This window comes from Nannobrachium achirus (genome assembly GCF_963921795.1).
Source record: "Nannobrachium achirus genome assembly, chromosome: 7".
Lineage (NCBI taxonomy): Eukaryota > Metazoa > Chordata > Actinopteri > Myctophiformes > Myctophidae > Nannobrachium > Nannobrachium achirus.
The window spans coordinates 43,982,698-44,010,685 of NC_137816.1; the positions used below are offsets into that span (position 1 = coordinate 43,982,698).

Sequence of the window (27,988 nt, forward strand, 5' to 3'; positions counted from 1 at the left end):
AACTTGACACATACTGTGAAAGGCCTCTCATTTTATTTATCTTCTGTGCTGTGTGTTTTTTTAATGGGTTGGCATGGTTATGGTACAAAAGAGAAATTAGAATTAGTGAAAACGGCTCACAACACACTTTGAAAAGATAAAAATATACTGTCTTGTTTTGTTCACTACTAGAAAATACAGACATAACTTAGAAAATGCAGACATAACTGTTTATTTACAACAGCCAAAAATGTAATACATTTGTAAAACATGGGCTGTAGGAAACAATTAAGGAAACCATAACATGTGAATTAACGTTCATACTCAGCATTTCCTTAAAGCTTATTCGAATTCGCCTTTACTTTAACATAAACCCGAACTACTGTCATACTCAAGATAACTTGACAGCGTCCCCACCCAGGTGCCGCCACGGGCTTAGGCCAATCAGAGGCAAGCGAAACGAGAGGGGCTTCTCCACTGGCCGAACTGGCCGTTGTTTTGATACACGCCCGTCAGAGTAATGAGATGTCAGACTTATGTGCAGTCCCCCCTGGGGTGTGTATCATATTCAGAGCTTTGGTGATCCATTTATTTCAATGACTATTAATAGTTCTAATGTACGCTCATGCCCAACTAGTTGATATGGTATTTTATTGATAATTTAAAATGTTTTGGTGCCATGGCATTGGTCCGAAATCTCATTGTTCCTACATCCCATTAGTCAGAATCTGGTGATGTTAACCTGGTGAAAAATACTATGCCCAAACCTAAACCTAACCCTAACCTCAGTAAAACTATGCCTAAACGTAACCCAAACCACAGTAAAACTATGCCTAAACCTAACCCAAACCTCAGTAAAACTATGCCTAAACCTAACCAAAATGTGTCTATTCTAAATTAACTAAACCATATGGAAGTCACGTCATTGACCCTCCCTCTTTGACATAGTTAACTGCATTTAAATGCACAAAAAAATGCAGTTATGAATAAAGTACGACAGAACTAAAGTTACTGTATCTGCAAACATTTTAATTGTGGATGACATCTGAAAAGAAATCAGAATTGTCAAGGCACTTCAGCATAATCTGATTTTATACTGTAATCGTATCAGGAAAAGAGATAAAATAAAATAAAAGGATCAGTGCATCATAGTAATCCTAATTGTTAACCATCCATCCGTTAGAAATGTCCCAAGTAAATAAGTGATGTGTTGCAGGTTCAATGTTTGTTGGAGATTTAAAGAAGCACAGAAAATGGTAACGGGAAAGAAACGCATATTAATCCATTGCGATGCTAGAGTTTACCGAAGTGGTTTATGAAGGGCAAAAATATTCTGTTATTAAATAATCAACTGTTATGGCATGGTTCTCAACCTTTTCAGGCCACGATCCCCAAAATAATAATAATAAAAAAATGACATTTTAGAGGTATTAAAAAGTCCTCAAATGGTCACTTGAGAAATGTGTATATATACCCTCTATACACTTAAACTGTATGTTGGTTTTGTTTACTGTGAGTGAGAAAACAATGTTGCACATTAAGTTAATCATCTGGGGACCCTCAAAATAATTTGAGGACCCCCCCCTGGGGGTCCCGACCCACAGGTTGAGAACCACTGTGTTATGGCATCATACAGTACTATACAAGGAGAAATTACATAAGAATTGCCCCTTAAAGGAGTAGTTCACCCCCAAAATGACTTTTTTTTTCCTGTTGATTACTCAGGCCATGGAGAGTAGAGTTCAATAATATTTTTTGGTTTTTGTCACATTCCTAAGACAAAATTTTGATTCAAGTAAATTTACCCCCATTGATTCCGGATGGTGACCCGTTTCGAAACGGGTCACCATCCGGAATCAATGGGGGTAAATTTATTGTTATCACATTTTTGTCTTAGGAATGTGACAAAAACCAAAAAATATTATTGAACTCTACTCTCCATGGCCTGAGTAATCAATAGAAAAAAAGTCATTTTGGGGGTGAACTACTCCTTTAAGACATTTCCACCTCCAGAATTCAAAAACACAAATAACCCTTCAATAAAACAGTGTAAACATGTAGATTGTAATGAATACTACTACACAATAATACCTTTAATATCAACTGCTCAGATTAGTTAGCCTGGAAACAAGACAAATCTGTCAGTGTAAAATAAATAAAAACAGCCACCTGCAGATTTGGGTCCGACTTAGCCAATTTTTCCTTGCCTGGTTAATAAACCAGACCGAACACAACAACACCCCCTGGCGGTAGTGGTGTTGTAGTACGGTCTGGAACCGATCCATTGAGATTCTATTTCCTCAACCAGCTTCAAGGGTTGGCCAATCAGGGTTGTATGCTTGGGGCACGTGGTTTGGGGCTCGCGTCACTAGGCTTTAGCCCGCCCCCCAGAAATGAAAGCTCTTCCTGAAATCCCAGACTCTCTTCCCAAAACGAAGTGTGTGATAGAGGCTGGCAACGCCAGGCAACATTTTTCCAGGACCTTCCTGGACCCTTGATCAATTCCAAACCTTTTCCAGTACTGGAAAAAGATTTTTCTCATTTCAAAATATTTCCAGGAATTTCATGACCGTGGGAACCCTGTGCTTGATGTGTTGTGTGACTTTACTGAAAGTCACTAAAGCCTCTCAGTCTCTAGTCTACACAAAGTTCTGATCAATTCATCATTTTACATCAGCGGTTCCCAAAATTGTCAGGATCAGCGGTCACTCGAAATTAAAATCTCGAAAGCGTTTGCGGCCCACCCATCTGACCACTTAACACGGCAGCCGAATGCGTTTAGGTTTATTTTAATAATCAATCAATGCGTTTGATCAATGTAACTAACATAAGTGTGACTTTAAGTGCATATTTATCAGTTATCAAGCTTTTAAATAAACAATAATATGTTAATAATGTTCTGTTCCGTCAAAATAAACAAATAAAGTAAAAGTGAAGGTTGGGAATCGCCGATTTATATTACAGTGCATCATTCCTCTGTTTTAGATGTGTGTTACATTTTGATACCACAGGGACAATAACCTAATTCAGGGGTCTTCAACGTTTTCAGGCCAAGGACCCCTTAACTCAAAGGGAGATACAGCAGGGACCCCCACTACATATTGTATACAATTGTGTTTTTTCATCGATTTCATTGTCATAGATAGATTCACAGAATTGTTTGACAGCACTGTCATCAGTCCATGTTGGATTTGTGTTAATGTCTTTTTTCAGACATTTAACTACTTAAATTGTCGATACTAAGTAAACTTGACCTTTTGCTCTGTACTTGGTCTGCTCTTTTTACCTCTACACCAAACCTATTTGCCGAAAATAGCCGATCTACAAGCTCTTAACGCCTCGCAGCGCGAGGCGTTGAGAGCTTGTAGATCAGCTATTTTTGGCTAAAGTTCTCCTCAGAATAGGGATGTGAGGGTTCAAGTTGTTCATTTAAAACAATTATCCGGGCCTGGGCCACAGGGTAGTGGTCCAGGCACCTAGGCTGGTAATCCAGCCCCTGCAGCGGCGCGGGTTTGAGTCCCGATCCTGACGACCTTTGCTGCGTGTCACCCCCCCATCTCTCTCCCCGTTTCCTGTCAGCCTACTGTACACACCTATCAATAAAGGCAGAAAAGAAATTATCCTATCACATAAAGATTTGGCGGCACCTCTGTTGTAACTCTGAGGACCCCCTGTTGAAGACCCCTGACCTACAGTAATTTAATCAGATGAACTGATATTAGGGGAACTGTGTGTTTGTGTTTGTGTGTGTGTGTGTGTGTGTGTGTGTGTGTGTGTGTGTGTGTGTGTGTGTGTGTGTGTGTGTGTGTGTGCGTGTGTGTCATCAACTGTCCCACTCTCCAGAGGGTGTCTCATCGTCCTCTCTGTCCTCGTCGGAGTCGGCTGCCACCTTCTTCATCCTCTGCATGGCGGCCTTGATGCTCCGCTCCAGCTCGTTGTCTGCACTGTCCAGGACTTCTGGACGTCCTGCCACTACCTGCACGTGCAAACACATAGACATCAAAGGGGGCTTGAGCCCCTGCCCCTTTATCCATCTGTAAAAAGTGCCCTCTCCTCCAGACCATGAATGCAGTTTTTACTATGGTGAAAGAAGCAAATGGCCCTCTTTCCATGCCATACGTGAAGGCAGCATTCAGCATTGCCTTGTCCGAACTCTCCTGAACTTGAATGCAGCATCTTATGTTGAAAGAATTTTACCGTAGAAATCCATGCCTGTTACACCATATCTTCAGTATTGACTTCATGATCAGTGTGGTATCAAGCACCGAAAATAGCAGACCTACAGTATTTCCTAAATAGGTCTGCTATTTTTGATATTTCCACCAAAAGGCCCTTTGGAAATTTCAGCCCCTGCCTCTCTAACATTCTCTGCACTATTAAAGGAGTAGTTCACCCCCAAAATTACTTTTTTTCTATATCGATTACTCATTACACATGGAGGCTTGAGTTCAATTAAAAAAAAATATTTGACGCATTCCTAAGACAAAGAATTGATTATAGTAAATTTACCGCCATTGATTCCGGATGGAGACCCAAATGCATCCGGTCATTTTGGGGGTGAACTACTCCTTTAATAGATTCAGTTGGTGGCCCTTCGCTACTTGGATGACCAAAAAGTCGACCAAAAACTCTTCCAACAAATCCAGATGAAACCATGTTTAGTAAACATGTTGTCCACCGTATTCACTTCACTCCCTAGTGCCGCATGTCTCACCTTCTTCAGGGTGACCCCTTGTCGGATGGCAGACATCAGGTTGTTCCGTACGTCCCCTCCAGAGGGCGCTGTCCCGGGGGCTGGGACCTTACGAAGATGGATCTTACCGCGCTGCAAAGAGGCCAGCACTTCATCCATAGTGCCTGGACAATATATGAGAGAGAGAGAGAGAGAGAGAGAGAGACGCTGATCCTTATTCACTTCAAAGAACAGACCACCATACGCCATGCACTGATGAACATGACTCTTATTATATTATGTTTTGACTATTCTACCTTTCGTCACTGTCAGGCAGAAACCTTGTATCTCCAAGTTTCAAATGGGTATGTTTTGGTGTAAATGAAAGCCCTACTTCATCATACAAAAGGGTTGCGCACAAAACAGGTAGTGAAAATAGCATATCTACAAGCACACAACGCCTTGCAATGCGAGGCGCTGTGAGCTTGTAGATCAGTTATTTTCACTACTTTTAAATCATTCAAATAATAACGGTGCGTTCACATAGTTAAGGGATATACCTTATCAAAACCTTATCAGAACCTTATCAAAACCTATTCAAAAAAGAATACTTTCCCCACAATGCTTTGTGTGAAGTGGGCAGTGTCACTGCAGACCAGAGGCTCTGAAGCAGACTACAAGTGGGGACCCTGCCCCTTTGTCTCATCAAGGCTTCTCCCGGCAGCTTGGCTGCTCCAGGCTGATCGCCTACCTACAGCTTGCCTTGTGAAAACCTCTTCCCTTAAATCCACCCTTAAGGAAAGCTTTAAGGGAAGCTTCCATTATCAAAACACGTGACTTCTATAGGGAATGAATTGAATGGAACCTTACCCCCCGCCTCCCCCCAGGTTTTTGATAAGGGATAAAACCTAAATGTGTGTGGGGAGCCTGACAAAAAAGAAAATAGGTTTTGGACATACAAGGTTTCCACCCAACATTTTTTTGGAAAGTTTACTGTAATATTTAACATTGTCATTATTCAGTGTAATGTAACAACCTCACTGAGAAATGGACAATAGACTCCTTTTCATTTCGATGTGCCAATTATGCTGTTGTAATGCCATCATTAATGTATGCACCTTAAACCGCTTCAAATCCCTCCTTTACAGAGAGAGCACTTGGAGAACACTCCAACACACATTGATCCACACGTCATTACTCAGTGCTCCGTGTTCCAGAAATAAGCTTCTCTCAAATAACCCTCACTTCTTTTTCAGTTGTCAGTTGTGTTGCAGTATTAATTGTAGCATCACATTCATGAAAGGTTCAGCTAAATGAGACTGCACCACACTGTTCCCTGGGCTAAACGTGGCATCAACAAGGCGACGATAAAAGATGAAAGTGTGCGACAGACAACCACACACACACACACACACACACACACACACACACACACACACACACACACACACACACACACACACACACACACACACACACACACACACACACACACACACACACACACACACACACACACACACACACACACACACTCTTAACTACATTTTGATGCCAATACTTTTGTACTTTTACTCGAGTAAAGGTGAACATTTGCTTGTAACAGAGTATTTTCTACATTAAACACTTTTAAGTCAAACATTTGAGTACTTTTTTCCATCACTGCTTGGTGCTTACTCTACTCTTGGTGCAAACACACACAACCTTCCCAGGGGACAGGAGGGAGTCTCTCAGGACTAATAGTTTCACATCCTAGCTTGAACTCACACTCCAGAGACACCAGATAGCAGCGGGACATGACACGTTTTTTTTTTTTTTTACTCTGCTCCGCACTGCTTTACTGGGTTAGGACAGTGGTTCTCAACCTGTGGGTCGGGACCCCCAGGGGGGTCTCCACATGATTTGGTGTGGGGGGAGGGGGGTCCCTAGATGACAGTGAAGTGGTAATTTATGGATTTTTAACAAAACTATTATGCTACTATAAAAACTGACATTGGTCAAATTGTCAAATACACAACGCCTCGCGGAGTTGTGTAGTTTGTGGATGAGCTATTTTCACAATATTTATCTGAGGAACCGAGACAAAACGAAATGGAATGCCTCAACTCCTACTTATCTATAAGCTCACAATGTGTCGAATCACGATGCGTTGTCAGTTTGTGGATCGGCTTTGTCGATATAAGAAAGAAAGATTATCAAAAATTATCAAAAAAAAAAACAATAACCATTCTTCTCGATTCATTGGGTTATAAGTGGGTTACTGGTTCTAAATATGTGGATGTTTGGATATATTTTCTGTAAACCCATTAATTAAGACCCATTATTACTTTAACCATTATTGTATGCTTTAACTATTAAAACATAGCAGATATACAAGCTCACAGCGCGGATTTTTGAAAAATCGTGAACATTTGTCCAAGTCTTTGAATATGTTTTGACATGATTCTATAAATGTTTTTTGAAAAAGCCATGTTTCTACGTCAGTGGTTCTCAAACCTTTTCGTGTCAAGGACCCCCAAAATTACATGTATTTGGCCGCGGACCCCCATCTCAAAATATGTTGTTCCAGGGTCCCCCCAGAAGCAGAGATTTGAGTTACAAAAGTTTGCTTTGAAAAATATATATTCAAAGATTTGCACACATTTTCACGATTAGATCTACAAGCTTGCAGCGTAGATCTGCTATTTTTCAACAGCTAAAGTATAAAATAATTCCAGGTTAATGTGTTTTAATGGACCGGCCCCAGCACAAAGGGATGAGGGGCGTCATGGCCTCACCCAGGTTCTGCTTGAGGGTGCTCCTGGCCGGGAACGGAGCAGCCTGCTTCTCACTGAGCTCCTTGGGCGCGTCCTCCTGAGAGGGGGGAGAAGAGGGGAGACGTGGGGGGGGCGGGGGCAGGGTGGGTGGAGGGAGCAGGGGTGGGGGTGGGGGAGGAGGAGGAGGAGGGGGTGGAGGGGGATGTGGGGGTGCGTAGATTTGGACAGGGATGTCTCTGGGTTTGGAGGACTGCTGCTGTTTCTTGGGGGTCTTCCTGCTGCCGGACCCTCCGGACGAGGGGGAGGGGCCCAGGGACACGATGGACAGAGGCTGGGAGGGCTCAGCGGAGGACGTCCTGCAACGAGGGGTCTTCATTATGTAGTGGCCCGGTCGCTTCTGGGGGAACAAGGAGGGAGAGAGAGAGAGGTGGGTGTGTTGATGTGTAGGTAGGGTTGGGATACGTGTAAGCCATTTACCATGAGAGGGAGTGGGTTGTTGGCTGATTTACCACTGTTTCAGGGTTGTGACACGAGGCGAAGCCGAGTGCCAAACAACATGACAATTACCTGACAATTAGTTGACTTTTGGTGAAAAAGCCAGCGTATATCAGTATCAGTTAATATCAGTATCGGAAATGAAAAGTTGGACAATATCGGTTGTCGGTAAAAAAGTCAATATCGGACATCCCTATTTCAACGTGAGTCCAAAGTTCACAGCTTCACGACAATAATGGAGGCGCTGGGTTGGAATAAACAATGTTTACTGACTGGAGGCATTATCTACAGCAGACATGTAGCGAGAAAATGGACTTTCGAGCGACAAATAAGAAATAACCAGATTTCTTTCACATAAGAAAAAATAAAAAAAATAAAAACCAATCGCTCCTGTCTGAAGCCCTGGTCGAGTAGGGCAGATGCAACCAAAATGGACTATACTGCATCTTTAAAAATCTGGACCATTCTTTGGGGGGGAGCAAATAAGTAGTTTTAAAAGGTAAGATAGCCTTTATGACAGTGTAATAAACTGGTACCGGAAAACGGTTCCAAATGTTACGGAACCGATTTCCGGTTCTTCAGTGTTGGATCGGGTTCCTCCAAATCCTCCGGTTCTGGATCTCAAACCTAGTTGTAGGTTTAGAAACCAGGCATTGAAAACATCATGGCACGCGCACACACACACACACACACACACACACACACACACACACACACACACACACACACACACACACACACACACACACACACACACACACACACACACACACACACACACACACACACACACACACACACACACACACACACACACACACACACACACACACACACACACACACACACACACACACACAATGATGCTGATAAATGATGAACTGGAAGGCTGGCAGAGCAGAAGGAAGCTACAGAGAGAAAGAGAGAGAGAGAGAGACTGACCTCTCTGAAGGATCGTAACCTGCTCAGGGTCTTCTCTCGCTCCTGGTCCACCCACTCCTTCCTCCTCTGCTCCTCCTCTTTCCTCTTCTCTCGTTTCTGTGGACGGAGGGAGGGAGGGAGGGAGGCCAGCAGGCAGGGAATGAGACCAGAGACAGGTAGGGATGGGACGATATGAAAATGTCATATCACGATTATTGTGACCAAATCGCGATTTACGATACTATCGCGAAAATCAAAATCCATTATCCTGGGGCGGAACATTTACCAAAAAATAGCAGATCTATAAGCTCACAACGTGTCGACATTTGATAGAGAGTGTAAGAAAAGGCTGTATCAAGTAAGTATATTATAAGTACCTTTTACCAATTATAGAGGGTTTAAGTGGCACCGAGTGCCGCGCTGCGAGCTTGTATATCTGCTATTTTCTAATAGTTAAAGCATAACATACTGGTTAAAGTGGTTAAAATCTAAAGCTACATACTGTAGATTTGCGTTCAGCTCTAAATGGGTAAAACCCTCTCATAATCCTTAGAAACCCACCCGAGTTGCAACTGCTCTCAGTGCGCTCTCGTTTCCTTCTACACCAGTGCTTTTCAAACTTCTTCATATTAAGGTCTGTTATTTATCCAGCATTTGAGCCACGGAACCACCATTTGATGACATTCAGCCTGTCAGACCCAAAATTTCGAATATTTTTTTTTTTTATCGTTGGATAGGATTTTGTCCACACTTCCATGCTGTACAGATGTGGTACCACAGGACTGTAATTGTGTTTAACAATAGAGTGTAGAATGTACCGGTATTACATATTGTATGTATTACGCTCTCAAGAGTTACAGATCTATAAGGGTCCATTTGGTTACCAACTCTCCATCATTCGGCTGGGGACCACCTGGAACCCCCTCGAGGACCACTGGTGGTCCCCGGACCACTGGTTGAAAACCACTGTTCTACACCGAATCTCTTTCGCCATGAGCAATAGTTCCAGATACCTCCAGAAGCGAAATTTGAGTTACAAATGTTCGCTTAAAAAATACATACTGTATTTTCAAAGATTTGCACACATTTTCACAGCTTTTCAAAAATAGCAGATCCACAAGCTCGCAGAGCGGCACTCTGTGCCACGCTGTGAGCTTGTATATCTGCTATTTTTCAACAGCTAAAAGTATAAAATAATTCTAGGCCTTTAGAGGGTTAACTGAATGTCCATTCAAAGCTCTCTCTCTCCCTGGTGGGTGTTTTCCCCAGGCTGTTGCCATAGAGACGGACTCACCAGGTGGATGTGGTGATGCTGGGTGAAGGAGCTGGAGCTCTGCTGTGCTGCCCTTCCCTTCTGCTCCTGGGCGTCCACACACTGGTCCTACACACACATGCGCGCGCACACGCACGCACGCACACACACAGCAACACACACACACACACAGCAACACACACACACACACACAATTAAATTAGGTACCTGACGGATTCGATTCGATTCCCTTTCAAAGGGCTACGATGCGATTAGACTAGGCTACGATACGAATCGATTACCGACACGTCTCGATTCTAACACGTGATTTATTTCCCCCCGCACTGTGTGAAGTAGTAACGAAAAGAGATTAATTAATTTACTCCCATTATATTTTATTTATAATAATAATAAATATTTGGACTATATCTTTTTGAGCGCCTGGACAAGGATTATTTTCTGATTCTAGACTAGCACGCGTCTTTTTTTGAATGCTCCCGTGCCGCGAGCTGATCGGAGCGACACAGAATATTTTCAAAGGTATGTGAAAAACATCTCTGAATCATGGCAGGGAATGAGTTAAGAGGTTTCAGCCCGACAGCAACGATAGGTAGCCTGCGTTACATTCTTGAGTTTATCGAGTTTGAGTTTATTAGGATCCCCATATACAGTAGTATGTTGTTATGCTGGGGCATAACAACAGCTAATCCTCCTGTGGTACACACATAACATAAGAACATGACACCCATTTTCTACCTCATCTTCATATCATTGGTCCTCTATAATGCTCATTCTAACATGGCACAATTTCTATCTATTTGCTGTTGTGTCTCAAAGGAGGGCTGGGGACAGTTCAGAAATATGCCTGGCCTGACGATATCGCTTGGGAGGTTTGGTCATTTCAAACAAGATTTTTTCTTTCTTATGAATGCAAGAACAATGGCTTCTATGTCATTGGTAGGCAGGTTTCTGAACTGCCCACCAAAGACATGCAGAGTCAGTGCATAGAAATCATATAGTTATTAGACCATTAGTGAGGACAACTATACAATACAGTACTGCATGAAGATAAGGTTGACTGCCTTCAAGGGGATTTAAATCCACAGTGAAGGAAACCGAGGGGGAGAGGTGGAGATAAGCCTTCAGAAAAGGATTCAAACTGGGCAGCAAAGGCAATGTACAGTAGGACTCTCTGCATTCCAACCCAGGATTCCTTTTTAAATATATTTTGGGGCCTTTTCTGCCTTTATTAGATCGTATAGAGTAATCCGACAGGAAATGGGGAGTGATACACAGCAAAGGTTGTCAGGATCAGGAGTTGAACCCGCGACACGCTGAGGTACGCGACACCAGCCACCCGGGACGTTCTCAGGTGTACCTTCTTGTTGCGGAGGTACGCTCTCCGGGCACAGATGTTGCCTCTCTTGGTCTCCAGCGTCTGCAGGCGTCTCTTCAGCTGACGCAGGCCAGGGGAGTCTGACTGCTGCTGGAGGCCTGCGTACGCCAGGCTCTGCATCTCCTCGGGATCCTCGCACACATCATAGTAAACCACCTCCTCACGCAGCTCTGAAACAACGCAGGCAGGCAGGTGGTCACCACTGTGTGTAAAGGCAGGATATGCTTCCGTATCACAATTGATTCAATCTACAGGGTTCCCACTCATCTTTACCAATTAATTTCCAAAACTTTTCCAAAACCATTCCAGAATATTTAACCCGATTTCCAGGACTATATAACAACCAGTAAGACTCCCTAATCGGCGCTTATCTCCACAAATAGGCCAAAAGTTTGTTTTACCAATTATTACACTCTATGTGAACATTTACATCAACAAATCCCAAGTACTATGCAGAACGACCCATTTCAAGTTTTTAATGTACAACAATATTTAGAAAATAGGTCTACAAGCTGACAGTCCTCGTCCCTTATATTCCCATAGGTTATATGGAGATCTCAGTGTTTGTCAGTCCTTGTTCATTTATGCCCATATATGGACATCTCTATATCTACTGTAACAGTCCTTGTCCCTTTTATGCCCATATATGGATATTCCTGATGTCATCAGTATATGAACATATATGGGCTTTCTGATATGCCCATATATGGAGATCTCTTAACTGTAAGCCCTTGTCCCTTTTATGCCCATATATGGATATCCCTGATGTCATCCGTATATGCCCATATATGGGCTTTCTAATATGCCCATATATGGAGATCTCTGTATCTCCATATATGGGTATAAAAGGATACTTCAGGTCTGACATCAGGTTTGTTTATATTGGGTTGCTAGGTTTGACATCACAAACTCTATGGGCCATCTGACCTAGAAATCTATATTTGGGCATAGATGACTCATCGTGACCTCATCATCGTGACCGCATCGTGACCGCACGTCACACGTGCGGTCGACCGCACGTGTGACCGACGGACGGCCGGTGGAGGTTTTCATACTAAACTGCGACCTTACGGTCGCAATAATTCAGCTCAATAACGAGTCGCTTACTCCTATGCGCAATGCCCAAAGACAGGTAGTGTATGCCAGTGGTTCTCAACCTTTTCAGGCCGTGACCCCTGAAATAATCATATTTGAACTGGGGACCCCCACACCCTGACGAGCACTAAGAGTTGAGGAATTTTGTATAACACTGTTCTATTGTGAAAATAGCCGATCTACATGAGCAATGACAATTTGGCCAATGTTTAATTTGTCATTTCAGAGGTATTAACAAAATCAATAACCAAAGACAATGCATAGGTATTTTTTAGTATGTATAGTATTTATAGGTATGTTGAGTGTAATAACCATGTTATTGTCTAATTTGTGTGAAAAATCAGAATATGCAAAACAAATATTTGACTCCAGTTGATTCGTCACACAGTTTTGACTTGATATAGCAATAGATAAATATATTGCACAAGCAATAGAGGGTATGCGCGTGACATCACTGTTGCTGGAAGTGTGGGAACGCCTTACTGAGTGGCAAAAAACTAATTTCTGCTATTGACAGCCCATGCATCCAAACAGAAGAGTCCTATCTTATTGTATTAAACAAAGTTAAACTCACCAACATTGCGGCTGTACTGAAAGCTTGAATTATCCTCTTTCAATCTGCAAAGTTTTTGTTAAATAAAAATCCACCATAGGCATGTTATGTGCTATTTTCTGTCAAGACATTCTGTGCAGGTGATTATTTTCCCAAGTGTCAGAGTTTGGAAGCGCTCGTTTTCAACAACACAACATACTGCTGCCTCCTGCATTATGTGCAATTTAGAAACAGGTGGTATGCAGGACTGTTGAGTGATTTGCAACTAGCATTTCCAAACTCCAATGCTCCTTGCTGCTTAATGTTTTGCCACTCAGTCTAGATTAGGGGGGCGGGTCCCAGTGGACGTGCATACCCTCTATTGTGGGAAAATTAAGACATGTAAAAAAATCTTAATTCTGATTTTGGTTATTTGTGTTAATAGGGTAAAAAATATATTTTTCTTCAATCTGGTGTCTTGACACTCGAACCAAAATTGTTCTATAGACCATAATCTACAAATTGGAAGTGAAAAATAAACTTTAACACAAATTTGAAATGACTGAGTGTCCAGGCACCCCACTATTAGGCGTGCGCTGTAATCAGCGCAGAGCGACGCAGCCTACTTTAAACATCATGATTTTACGAGGTTTGCTACAAAGCACTGTAAATATATTTTATTTAGTTTAGTTAGCCAGCTAACACGACGGGCAACATGACAACAGCACTGGTGTCGGGTTGGTAATTTGGGCTATTGTGTTGTCTGTGAATGAGATGAAACGCTAGAATGGCCACACAATTCACACATTTATCCTAATGTGTTGCACGCGGTCTGTCGGAATGCAGTCATAGTGCATGAATGGGATAAAGGTGAGCTCACATTTCACCATAACAAAAGCAGGCTACTCTGTTATTTAGTACATAAATACATAAATACTAACATACAATATTGGGCTTCGCCATATAGGTACGCGCCTCGCCATAACGGCACGGTAGGAGACATTTCCCCTGTTCGCCATTTCGGGCTTTGCCATATCGGGACTTTACCGATCCCAGCAGGGCTATGCCTTCCTTGTGTTCTCTAGAACATTTGCTCACAGTCTGTGATAACTTTGATCCCGCCCTTCCCTTCTATATTATCACTCACTTGACTCGTGCTTTCTCAGCTTTACCCCCGCTGTGTACTTTGAATGTTCTGGTGTTATGAACGTGTCACATCCACCACGCCGTGTTAGAGAGACCTTTGTTATGTTTTATAGCAGACAGTAAAGGTCATGTTATGTAGTAGAACTGCCGTTTGATTACAACAGACGGTTGCTCAGACAAGAGGTGTTGCAAATCCCTCTATAGCCTCAGTACGTGAAACAGAACAACAGCCGTTGTGTCCCGTTACTATCACCACTGAACTACAGGTCATTAAAACGTGGCTGAAGGCTAAGCCACAGGTGCTTTTCAACCCTTTTCACATCAAGGTCCATTGTTTATTCAGCATTTGAGCCATGGAACCCCTGTTTGATGAGATTCAGCCTCTCAGACCTCAAACTTTGAATATTCTTTTGCCGTTGGGTACGATTTTGTCCACAGTTCCATGCTGTATTGATGTCGGTGCCATATGAGAGATAACAGGCAAACGCTGATCAAAAATAACAATTCTTCTACATTCTCGTCTTGTAAATTAAGTAATGCAGATGTTAAACAATCATTTTACTCTTGAGAGAGTAAAATGAAACCAAATGGACCCATAAGCCTCCATTTGGTCTCATTTTACGCTCTAATGAAGAGTTAAAGTTCGATCCCGGGCTCCCCCAGAGTTGGTGTCGAAGTGGTGTCGACTCTGAACCCCTAGTTGCTCCCGGTGAGCAGGTTGGTGCCTTGCATGGTTTCCTCTGCCATCGGTGTATGAATGTGTGAGAGAATGGGCGTCTGTAAAGTGCCTTGGATAAAGGGCAAGGCGCTATATAAAAGCAATTCAATTCAATGTGTTCTGTGTGCGGGTCCCTGCCACGGAAGTGTCTTTGTGAGAAGAGTAGTGAGTGGCAGGATGACATGGTTTCTATGTTTGTATGAATGAAAGGTCTTTATATTTCAGTCCCTGGCTGATAAAGGCACAGGATGTTATGATGTGTTTCATGAACCAATAGTTGTGAGTTAGTGCATCATGACATATGAGTCATCATGTGAAAGGCATTACGGTGTAAAAACTAATGGATGAGATGGAGAATTCTTTCTTTGATGTGTTGGACCAAAAAAAAACACTCAAAACTCAGAGGTACAGTAGCTACAAACGGAAGGAGGTGACATGTAATGGACGAACTGCATTCAAAACAAATGGTGTGTTGGGCGCCTGGTGGCCTAGTGGACCAGGCGCATTCCATATAGGCATTGCCATTTCGGCATCAATGCCTGTCGGCGTCGCCGGTTCGATTCCCGATCCGAGCGACCTTTGCCGCATATCACTCCCTGTCTCTCCCCCATTTCCTGTCAATCTACTGTCCTATCCAATAAAGGCAAAAAGCCCAAAAACAAATCTTAAAAAACAAACAAAAAAAACAAAATGCTCCCTGTTGATGTGTCACTGAAAATGTAGCAATGCAAATGTTGTCAAACTACCCTACCCTGACCAGTTAACTCATTCCCTGCCAGGCCCGATAGTCCCGAGATTATTCCAATGTCTTTCCCCGCCAGGCCCGATAGTCCCGAGAATTTAAAAAAAATAAAAATAAAAAAAAAATCAAAAAAAATTTTTTTTCAAAATTTTTTTTGACCCCAAAAAATGGAGTAGGCATGATAGCAATCGCGAAATTGCATGTTTAACCCCCATAGCAACCCCATCTTTCAAGCATGGCAGCCATTTTGGCAGCCATCTTTGTTAAACATAGTGGCTGTTATCTCATGAATGCCTGAACGGATTTCCATTCGGATTTTTTTGTTTGAAAGCTGTGAGCAATGTGGACACACGTGGTGCATTATCTAGGCATGGGTGTGCATGATCCGTGCACACCCAATTACATGGAAGTCTATGGAGACGAATGGCAGGTGGGAGTACGGAGGTATGTTAAAATGGCGGTCAATGTGTTAACCTGTCAACCATGATTGTTTTTGTCTAGTGGCCCCCGGCTTCAAGTAATTTTACAACTGTGGCCCCCTGCCTAATCTAGATGAATACCCTTGGTATAGAGGGTATCTGCACATTTCTAAAGTGACAATTTGAGGACTTTTTAATAGCTGTAAAATGACAAATTAAACATTGGACAAATTGTAAAATATTAGAGTCTGAAATTGTAAAAATAGCAGATCTACATGCCTCTCAACGTGAGCATGTAGATCTGCTATTTTCACAATCGAAACGTGTTACACAAAATGTAATGCCTCAACTCTTAGTGCCCGTCAGGGTGGGGGGGTCCCCAGTTCAAACATGATTATTTTGGGGGTCGCGGCCTGAAAAGGTTGAGAACCACTGCACTGGTGTACCTTTAATCTGTCGTCGCAGGGGGTCTATCTGAGCCAGCAGCAGCTGGTCCTCGTTCTTCAGGATCTCCAGCTTGGTGTCGTAGAGCTCCAGCTGGGCCTGGTAGAACTGCAGCTCCAGTTGGTCCACGCTCTCCTGCTGCTGCTCGCTCTCCTCCTCAGCGCTCCTCTGGGCCGGGGCTGCCGGGGCACCCGCAGACAGAGCACCCATCTAGTGCCACAAGGAAGGGGACGCAGGGACCAGGGTGCTACATCAGCAGTGGACAGTAACCAAGCACATTTACTGGAGGAGTATTGTAATAAATTAAGCCATTAACCCATTTAGGCCTAGAATTATTGATCAATGCTTTAACCAGTGAAAAATAGCAGATATACAAGCTCACAGCGCGGCACCGAGTGCCGCGCTGCGAGCTTGTAGATCTGCTATTTTTGAAAAAGTCGTGAAAATCTTTGACTATATGTATTTTCAAAGCGAACGTTTGTAACTCAAATTTTGCTTCTGGGTGGTCCCTGGAACTAAATGTTTTGAGATGCGGGTCGGTGGCCAAATAAATATCATTTTGAGGGTCCTTCACATGAAAAGGTTTGAGAACCACTGACAGTAGTCTCTCAAGAACAGTCTAGCTGAGCTCCAGTTAAGTGAAAAGGACCTTTTCTTTGACGATGGCGAGCCAGATTGCTGACATAGAAACAGATTTTTTTTTTCTTTTTAAACCTTAGAATGATTCAAAAGATACTTATAGAATCGGGTCAAAATTCTAATTTTCACAATTTTTCAAAAATAGCAGATTTACAAGCTCGCAGCGCGGCACTCGCTGCCGTGCTGTGAGCTTGTATATCTGCTATTTTTCAATAGTTAAAGCATAAAATAATGATACACAATAATGTGTACCCGTTCTAAATGGGATAAGACCTGAAAAATAAAACATTAAATCTTCTAAATCTAAATCATAATGTTTTTAACTCATGTTTCTATATCAGTGGTGCTCAACCTTTTTCATGTCTTTCACTCCACAATCTTTCAAAGAGAAATATTGTTCTTTTGACTATATTTCTAGGAAGGGGAAAAGGAATTGAATACCAAGGACTTCCGACGTAAAAAAAAAAAAAAGATTGTAAAAGGACTGCTCCTTTTAGGCATGGTGTTTAATTGTACTTGTACTGTACACATTTTTGTCTAATAAAATACTCAATCAATCAAAAAAAGGTGAAAAGTACAATATGAATTAGCCTCTTCAGCCTTATTTAACAAGCTCACAACCTGTCACGATGCAACATACTCCAGTACTTTAGCATCTAGGGGTCTTTAGCATTTAGGGGTCTTCAACGTTTTCAGGCTAAGGACCCCTTAGTTGAGAGGTAGATGAAGCAGGGACCACCTCTACATATTGTATAAATGTTGTGATGGAGATTCTCATCGATTTCATAGATAGATTCATAGACTTGTTTGACACTTAACCACTCAGAATCTTAAATCGTCGATACATAGTAAACTTGACCTTTCACTCTGTACATGGTCTGCTCTCTTTTACCTCTACACCAAACCTATTTGCCAAAAATAGCTGATCTACAAGCTATCAATGCGTTGAGAGCTTGTAGATCTATTTTTGGCTAAAGTTCTCCTCAGACTCAAGAGTATATAGGGATGCGAGGGTTAAAGTTGTTCATTTAAAATAATGATCCTATCACACAAGGATTTGGCGGCCCCCCTGTAGTAACTCTGAGGACCCCCTAGGGGTCCCGGACCGCCTGTTGAAGACCCCTGCTTTAGCTGAAGTACACATTTTGACAGAGCAACTTTCACTTCTTAGTTTGAGTAATAGTTGACTATATACTTTGACTCAAATATACTGGGCTTAGCACGTCTTCCACCACTGGTGCTACATCAGTTCCCTGAAGGTTTGGTTATGTTTGGTTGTCCATTAAAAATGCACGACCATCTGCTACGCATAATAAACGCTCTCTGCATGTGCACACGCACACGCACACACACACACACACACACACACACACACACACACACACACACACAGTAGACACACAAACACACGCACAATTGCACATGTTGTTATGCTGGCATGATGAGAAGGTTATTGTTGAACACTTTTATCCACATGTCATCGCCTCTGTCAAGCAGCAGATGTATTTGTCAAACTAATTCTATCCATTTATGTACAAGCCAACAGTAATTTGGGAAGATCAGCAAGGGGCCCTATTGTTATATATTTTATATGCACAGTAGGCACCATAATATCATACTCTTCAGCATATGCTTAATTTAAAAAGTATAACAATATAAAAGCTAAAAGCATGCGATGAAAGCCAGATAGATAGACGGATAGATGGATAGCTGTACAGACATACACATCTTTATAAGCTACAAATTAGAATATGCATTGTGATCACAAAGAAACCTACACAGCTGACACCTTTGTACAACATATGTCACATATTCTCACACCAACAAACACAAACAAAAGGGATCAGCGGCGGCATGCGTATCTGGGGGGCTTCTAGGGGTTTCTAGTCAGGCTTTATAAATAGATCAAAGCCCCGCGGCAGCCAGATACAGACCAGTCTTGATGGAACACCGAGAGAAGAGAGCGGTACAGGAGAGCACGTTGGCACTGTGCCCACTCTCTAATTCTCTCTGCTGTAGACATGCACACAGACCAAGTAAACAGACGTGATTTGGCACACAGCAGCGGTGAGATGCACCTTTGGAATCAATGAGGTTACAGTCAGACGGAGATATGTTTATGTTATGAACACCAATGGTGTGCAGTAGGGCTCACTGATATTTAGAACCAAATAACAGACTTCCAAGACTTCCAACTAATCAAGGTTTTTTTTATATCTAAATGAACGAATCAACGTGAAATTAATTGAAGAGATTTTTTAAAATAATGTGACTAAATCAATAGTAGTCTGATTAACCACTTGTGCCTTTAAAACCGGCTAATTCTACAAAATAATGCCTTCTAAATCAGTAGTTCATACACTTTCAATATTTTCCAAAAATGGCAGAAGTACAAGCGACGCGCTGTGAGCTTGTAGAACTGCTATTTTTAATAGCCGACGCAAAAATCTAAGACGACACTTTCCTGGTTTTAGTGGGTTAAGCCCTGTATTATACTTCGTTGTACAATGCTGTATTATACTTCGACGCGGAAATAGACGATCTGCAAGCTCACAGCGCCATCATGATGCTACATGTTGTGACCTTGTAGATCTACTATTCTCACTATTGTCTTTTAAAATAACCGTTCATTAAATGTAATCGAGGCAAACATTTGAAATAATGGTAAGATTCATTTGAAGTCATACCTGTATATTGCCAGACTTGGTATGCAGTGGTGGATGTTGATCAGAACATAATTTAACTAGGGGTGTAAAGATATAGTAACTGAATCGAAAAATATATATCTACAATATCCTTATGCAAAAGCAAAATATTGTACAGTTTGGCTTTGTATCGTATTGTTTTACAATGCAGATAATCGGCATCGAATCGTTTTGCAATGCAAACAATCGATTGTATGGAAACTAAGTATTTGTGCGCTTTGTATTTAGCAATTTTAAGACAGAAAATGTAAAAGAGGGGTCTAATTATAGCTGTGTGTATTCTCTAAGATCATGTCAAGGAGCGGGTTTGTCCATATGTGTTGAAATATAATGTCCATCCATGTATTTGCTAGAGAATCACAGTGTTTACTTATTTATATCCGTAATAATAATTTTTTCCCTATATACAAGCAAGCTTGTACATCTGCTATTTTTGAATAGTGTTTGAATTGTTTAAATAATTTCCTTTTTCTTTTTACACAAAACTTCCCTTCTCGGGGTCCCTGGCACAAAACATTTTCAGATGGGGGGTCCGCGAACAAAAATACATATGAATGTGGGGGTCCTTGGCCCGAAAAGGTTTTTAGAAGGACTGGTTTAGAAGGCACAGACTGGTTTAGAAGGCCTTTCTTTGTAGAAGGGCGTCAGTGAGACACACACACTGGTTTAGAAGGCCTTTCTTTGTAGAAGGGCTTCAGTGAGGCACACACACTGGTTTAGAAGGCCTTTCTTTGTAGAAGGACTTCAGTGAGACACACACACACCTTCTCCCTGATGCTGTCCTTCCTGCGGCTGAGGCACATCTCCATGGCTCTCATGTGCTGCAGGGTTTCCTTGGCCAACATGAAGCGCAGTTTCTCCAGCCTGGGAGCAGCAGACGCCCACGCAGCCGGCCCGAAGCGACTCTTATCAACCTCCATCTGCTTCACCATACCTGGACCACGTGGAAAACATATGGTCTGCTATAACAGTGGTTCTCAACCTGTGGGTCGGGACCCCCAGGGGAGGGGTCTCCAAATTATTTGTGGGGGTCCCCAGATGATTGACTTAATGTGAAACATTGTTTTTTCACTCAACAGTTGATTTGATTTGCTTTGATTTGAGCATTAAACAAACCATCATACAGTATAAGTGTATAGAGGGTATCTGCATATTTCTAAAGTGTCAATCGAAGGACTTTTTAATCAATCTAAAATGACAAATGAAACATTGGCCAAATTGTTATATATTAGAGGCAGAAATTGTGAAAATAGACGATCTACATGCTCATGAAGATCTGCTATTTTCACAATAGAACCGTGTTATACAAAATGTAATGCCTCAACTCTTCTTCAGGGTGGTGTCTATACAGTTAAAATATAATTATTTTGGGGGTCGTGGCCTGAAAAGGTTGAGAACCACTTTGCTATATACTGTAGATGTACAAAGTGGATACAGTATTTATCTTCTTTACCATACCTGGACAAGTAGACATGTCTGCTAGAACACTACAAATGCACACTGGATACAGCAGCGGTTCCCAAACTTTTTAGCTCGAGACCCAAAAGAGAAATTGGACCTTTGAACGGGACCCAAACTAGTGAAAACAGCAGATCTACAAGCTCACACAACTCAGAGTTTGTACAGTTGTATTTTCACTGCTTTTTAAACATTTGTTTTCAAATGTATGTTAGATTTTACTTTTATTTATTAATGAAATTACACAGTAAAATCATTTAATTTTTCATGAAAATCTTACCTTTTGGGGGAATGTTTTTTGAAAATGTCTTGAAATAATTAAATGTAGGAAACAAAATGTATGGGATCAACAAAAGATGTGTGCGCGACCCACAAATGAGTCCCAGTGTTTGGGAAACAGTTGTATACAGTATATATGTCATCGCTGTCGGCAGAAACCTCTCATCTCAATATTCTGTCTTTTTTGTGTTTTTCCGTAGAGTAATGCCCTACTTGGATCACCCTAGCTTCTGGAGCAAAGGCTTCCATCTTGCATGGCAGGCTCTCTTTGCAACTTCATCCTGGGGGATCCCGAGGCGTTCCCAGGCCAGAGTGGAGATGTAATCGCCCCATCTGGCCCTTGGTCTGCCCCGGGGTCTCTTCCCAGTGGGACATGCACTTTATACGTAAAAAACAATTGCTGCACACTTGCTTATTTGATTTCTAAATGACCAAGGGACATTAGCATTGCTGTATGTATATTTTCGACACAGCAGATTTGGTGAAATTTTCAGAACACCCATAATAAATTCATGAAAATAAAATAAACTTGGTGATTTTTTTTTGTGTGACAAAGGAGTATTTGCGCTAATCAACCTATCTCAGAAAAATACGAATTGGAAAAAAATGATTGGAAAGTCAAAACTGGCATGACATACATGTTCTTTGCAAGCGTATGTAAACTTTTGATGACAACTGTACATGTTTCTATTCTGTTTTTCTTTTATATCTCCTGCTCTTACTCTACCACTCTGCTCACATACTAAATAATGGAGCAAACACGGGGGGAAAAAAGAAAAAGGAATTTCAACCACATCTTTACACCTGAAACCTGTGAAGTGACGCTAATGCTGCCTGTGATACACACTCTAAAAGACTCACAGAGGGCTGTCAGTACCTGCCAGAGCCTTTGAAGTTGATACAAAGTAGCTGACGGTGATGTCCTGAATGGAGGAGACGGCATCCTCCGCTCGCCTGCTCCACTCTTCTACTTCCTTCTCCATCTCTGCAATTCTTTTAGGGCCCAGCTCCTCAAACTCCAAACATTTCTGCAAAGGAACAACAGTAAGCAGTGATGGAGGATGTACTTAAATGTTTTACTTGGTAAACGTATCAATACCTTATTGTAGAAGTACTCTGTTACAAGTACAAGTTCGGTATTCAAAATGTACTTCAGGCCTAAAATTATTGGATACTTTAGCAGATTATTATTGGATGCTTTTTAGCAGATATACAAGCTCACAGCGCGGCACCAAGTGCCGCGCTGCGAGCTTATAGATCTGCTATTTTTTAAAGTGTCTTTTGAATCCTTCTAAGGTTTTTTGAAAAACCTCTGTTTCTATGTCAGCAATCTGGCCAGCCATCGTCAAAGAAAAGGTCCTTTTCACTTAACACATTTACAGCCAGGATTCTGAGCATTTTTCACCAACCTTTGAAAAGAATTCCTGAATATATCTGCGCCGAATAGTTGAATTCCATGGGCCTAGGGCCGGGGCCAGGGCCCACATTTTGAACCCGTGCAGGGCTCAACCCAGTAATACTGGCTTTGTTTACATAGCCAGTATAAAGAGATTAAAGCCGGTAACCGGTCTACTCGCCAACAAACCTTCTCGTCCTGTTTTTTTCCACCAACCTCACGCTGACCGCTCGGTGGGACGGTTCTAGAATTCTTGTATTTGTTTTACTGAGGATTAGATATAACTTTAGGGTTAAGCATATCTTTACTGAGGTTAAGATTAGGAATAGGGTTAGGTTTTGGCACAGTTTGAATGAGATTAGGGTTAAAGATGCAGTGCCATTATTTTTTTCCACCCAAAAACATGATGATCAGGTATTATGATTATACTAGGAGGAATTTTCTTTTTCTTTTTTTTAAGTGTACAGAAAGTGTTAAAATTGTGTTTTTATGTGACCACACGCACCAGTTTATTAACGTTGTCTGGTGGCTGGTGGCCCAGATGAGGTTAGCCAACCCCACAGTGTTGGGTGAATGGTAAAAGAGTTAATCTGTGTTTTTCGACAGGGCCTTTTGAGGCCCAGTCTTTCAGCTTTCAGGAAGTAACCAAAAATACACAGGGAAGACAAATATTCACATTATAACCACACCTGTGGGTCTATTAGAGTAATGGAAAAATATTTTTCTAATTTCAAAATATTTCCAGGAATTTCATGACTGTAGTTCGGTATTCAAAATGTACTTGATTAAAAGTATGCAAGTATCGGGCCAGGCTTGGACTCACTTACATTAACACATGAGTTTATGTAGTCATTTAATCTGTGTTTTTCGACTGGGCCTTTTGAGGCCCAGTCTTTCAGCTTTCAGGAAGTAACCAAAAATACACAGGGAAGACAAATAATCACATTATAACCACACCTCTATTAGAGTAATTTCAACTCCATAGACACATGCAAAACAGAAAAAGTACAAAACTATGGCACCGTCTCTTTAAGAATAAGGTTAGGTTTAACCGTTTAGGCATAGTTTACCGGGGTTACATTTAGGAATACCAGGTGGAGCGGTATGGTAAAAGGAGGCAAGCGCCTGAGACAGGTCTGTATTATGGGGATAAAGAGTATTATGTACCAGGATCTCCATCTTGCAGAGGCAGGCCAGCTCTCTCATGTCTCTGAATGGCTGGAGCAGATAGTGGAAGAAGGTGGTAGCGGTGGTTACCAGGTCCTGATAGGCCTGGTCCTCCTCCTCGTAGATGCTGAGCAGCAGAACCATTCTGTCAGCACTGCCGTGGCTCTGGGTCAGCTGCAACACACATTTCAATCATTTATTTATGTCCACATAAGAGATACAATGCAAGGACACAAATATTACAAGGTGCTGTAAATAATGTACAGTCAGCTAATCCTGGACAAATATCCAATAACCACACACCATTCAAGGGTACAAGTAACAACGCCTTTACCATATTTGGCGACTACCGATAGTAGAAGAGATTGCACAGAACTATCAAGCCATTTAGCTGCTTTTTTTGGCATCGCAAAGTTGTTGGAAGCCTCTTACAACCAACCTATGTACAAGGCTGCCAAAGATGAACGCAAATAGATTGCACCTATAGCCTAGCTCTGTGATGGTTCATAGGAGCGGCTGGTATTTAATGACTTTGGTCATAAAGGCTTCCTCCAAGCTAGAATCAAAGGTACAGGCCACTTCAAGAATGGAAACTGATTTGTCTCCTTCACTGACAACTACACACACACACACACACACACACACACACACACACACACACACACACACACACACACACACACACACACACACACACACACACACACACACACACACACACACACACACACACACACACACACACACACACACACACACACACACACACACACGTTTCTTGGCTATTCAGAAAGGCATGTGTGCAGGGAAAGGTGTCCTGTTCTTGACATTAAAGACATCAACACTGCTGTTTTGAGGACAGCATCCATAAACTATCTATAGATTCTATAGCCTACAATGATAACCATGTGTAACATTCTGTCTAACAAAGTAAAGTCCTTTGTGCTCAGAGTTAAATTGGCTCTGTTCATAACCGTCTTCCCACGTTTAGGCCTGTCACAATTTATTACATAACTGCCTAATCGCAATTATTTGAGATAATCACAATTATTTTGCATAATTGTCATATTCGTTTCAACTAGGACAGTCATTTCTTTGTATATTTAACTAATTTGTCAAAAGCTTATCTGCACAGTGCAACTCTTGTTTACGAAGTCTAGAAGCCTATATATTTTTTTCAGATGTTAAATATATGTATGTTCCAGTGTTCTGTTCTGTTCAATGCCAAAAACACAATTGAATCGTTGATCACAATTATTGGTCTAGGCATGGAATGGAATGCTGCTCATGGGTAGAGGGAATGCTGAGGTTGGCTAGGGAGGGAGGGATGCTGCTGGGCAGGGCTCCTCATGGGTTCTGTGATGCATAGGGATGCTGGTGCCTGGGCTTGGTGGGGAATGGGGATGCTGGGCTCATGCCATGAGCCTCATGGGAAGGGATGCATAAGGATGCTGTGCTCATGGGCAGGGGGGGGAAAGTGGGACTAGGGCCCAAGTTTGAGGGGGTCTTAATTATTTTATACTTTAGATATTGAAAAATAGCAGATATACAAGCTTAAGTTGAGCTAGTATATCTGCTATTTTTCAATAGCTAAAGCACAAAATAATGTGTAATAATGCGTTCCCAGTCTAAATGGGTTAAACCCCCTCCCCATATGAAGAACATTCATGGGGGGCTCGCAGTGAATACTTTGTACCCATTGCCCAGAATTTGGTGCGACGCCCCTGCTCATGGGTATGGATGCTGGTGGGCTTGGTGGAGAGGCTGGGCTAGCTGTGCACATGGTAGGGATGCATAAGGATGCTGGGGTCATGGGTAGGGATGCATAAGGATGCTGGGTTCATGGGTAGGGATGCATAAGGATGCTGGGTTAATGGGTAGGGATGCATTAGGGTGCTGTGCTCATGGGTAGGGATGCTGGTGGGCTTGGTGGGGATGCTGGACTAGCTGGGTTCATGGGTAGGGATGCATAAGGATGCTGGGCTAGCTGGGTTCATGGGTAGGGATGCATAAGGATGCTGGACTAGCTGGGTTCATGGGTAGGGATGCATAAGGATGCTGGGCTCATGGGTAGAGATGCGGGCCTCATGGGCCGGGGTGGGCTGCCTCAGCCTGTGTGTGTAAGCTACTGGCCTCACCTTCCGCAGGCTCTCCTTGGCCCTCGCCACTTCATCCTGCATGGTCTTCTTCCTAAACTCCTGCAGATTCTCAAAATACTCCTCGACGTCGGGCTCATCCTGCGTGAACAAGAGATCCAACACGATCTTGCGTCCGCAGACGTCGATGGCCGTGCTGAGGTACTTCTCCAGTTGTCGACACGGCGTGTCAAAATCTCTCTCGTCCTCCGAACCGCCGCCACCTGACACAGTGGTGTAAAGTAACTAAGTACTGTACTTAAGTACACTTTTTAGGTATTTTTACTTTACTTGAGTATTTCCAATTTCCAATACTTTTACTTCTACTCCACTACATCTCAGATCCAAATATTGTACTTTTACTCCACTACATTTATTTGAAAACTTTAGTTACTAGCTACTTTGTAAATATAAATTATGATATTATAAAACAATACATAAACCACTGTAGTCCTATTTTATACCGTAGCAATTTGAAAATAGCAGATCTACAAGCTCACACATCACGACGCGTTGTGAGCTTGTAGATCGGCTATTTTCCAAACATATTGTACTTTTACTTTTGGTACTTTAAGTACATTTTGATGCCAACACTTTCGTACTTTTACTCAAGTACATTTTGAATTACAGACTTTTACTTGTGGAGTACTTCTACATTGCAGTATTGAGACTTTTACTCAAGTAAAGAAATCGACTATTTTTTTTCCCCCACTGACTGACCTGACAGTGAGTTCTTGTTCCGAGTGGGAAATATCAAGTCCCAGATGTTGCCCTCCTCGAAAGCGGACAGATCGGGGAAATAGGGTCTCAAGGGGTCCGCGATGCAGGACAGCTGCTGGTGGATGTTGTCCAGGTCGCTGACAGAGAACAGCCCGGCCCAGCTGCTGTCACCACCACCGCCCTGGTGGTCCGCGGTGTCCAGCTGCTGCTGGTCCCTGCGCTTCAGCCGCTGCAGCGTTCTGTTGTGACAGGTGACAGCGAACTTACACTCGATCACGTTCCACTCCACGATGAAGCCCAGCTTAAACGTCTCGTTCTCCACGAAGATGTTGCTCTTGATGGCGACCCAGCCGTCCAGGCTGTCCATGCGCTCCAACTCCACGTTGTTCATCATCATCGTCATCGCGTGTGAGATATTATATCCACACACACTTTAAACAATGTTGTTCTCCTGTGTTGTTTACACCGTCCGTCCGCCATTTGCAATGACGTAGGAGGACTCTCTGTTGAACTTCAACTTTGACCTTTGAATCACGTGGTCTGTCGGGGATTTCCACTTTGTAGCAAAGGCAAATGACACAGCTGGTTATAACTGTGTCAAAACACACACACACACACACGCACGCACGCACGCACGCACACACGCACACACACACACACACACACACACACACACACGCGCGCGCGCGCGCGCACACACACACACACACACACACACACACACACACACACACACACACACATATAGGCGAATATATATATATATATATATATATATATATATATATATATATATATATATATATATATAATCTACATTGCTTCACATTTATTCAAGTCAGGTCTGAAGTACTTATTTTCTATTATTTACTCTTATTTACCTAAGTAAAACTTCCAATACTGCAATGTAGAAATACTCTGT

At 42.3% G+C, this 27,988-nt stretch overlaps 1 protein-coding gene across 2 annotated transcripts in view; it reads right to left on the reverse strand.

Annotated features, from left to right (window-relative positions):
- The window catches only part of whamm (WASP homolog associated with actin, golgi membranes and microtubules), a 162,896-nt gene extending 135,358 nt beyond the window's left edge, over nucleotides 1-27,538 (reverse strand). The window contains exons 1-13 of one of the 2 annotated variants that reach the window (XR_013962163.1): nucleotides 27,067-27,538; nucleotides 26,350-26,570; nucleotides 24,212-24,385; nucleotides 22,526-22,676; nucleotides 20,676-20,845; nucleotides 16,570-16,777; nucleotides 11,454-11,641; nucleotides 10,118-10,204; nucleotides 8,845-8,940; nucleotides 7,429-7,804; nucleotides 4,694-4,836; nucleotides 1,968-3,955; nucleotides 753-1,649 (exon numbers count right to left, since the gene is read on the reverse strand). Coding sequence is in view for 1 of the 2 variants with exons in the window: in XM_080729228.1 (XP_080585354.1) it covers nucleotides 3,803-3,955; nucleotides 4,694-4,836; nucleotides 7,429-7,804; nucleotides 8,845-8,940; nucleotides 10,118-10,204; nucleotides 11,454-11,641; nucleotides 16,570-16,777; nucleotides 20,676-20,845; nucleotides 22,526-22,676; nucleotides 24,212-24,385; nucleotides 26,350-26,570; nucleotides 27,067-27,469 (2,370 nt within the window). In the remaining variant the exon portion in view is untranslated. Of the gene's footprint in view, nucleotides 1-752; nucleotides 1,650-1,914; nucleotides 3,956-4,693; nucleotides 4,837-7,428; nucleotides 7,805-8,844; nucleotides 8,941-10,117; nucleotides 10,205-11,453; nucleotides 11,642-16,569; nucleotides 16,778-20,675; nucleotides 20,846-22,525; nucleotides 22,677-24,211; nucleotides 24,386-26,349; nucleotides 26,571-27,066 lie in introns of those variants that run through there. The other variant, XM_080729228.1, reaches the window with a different exon arrangement.
- Nucleotides 27,539-27,988: the final 450 nt, after the last annotated feature.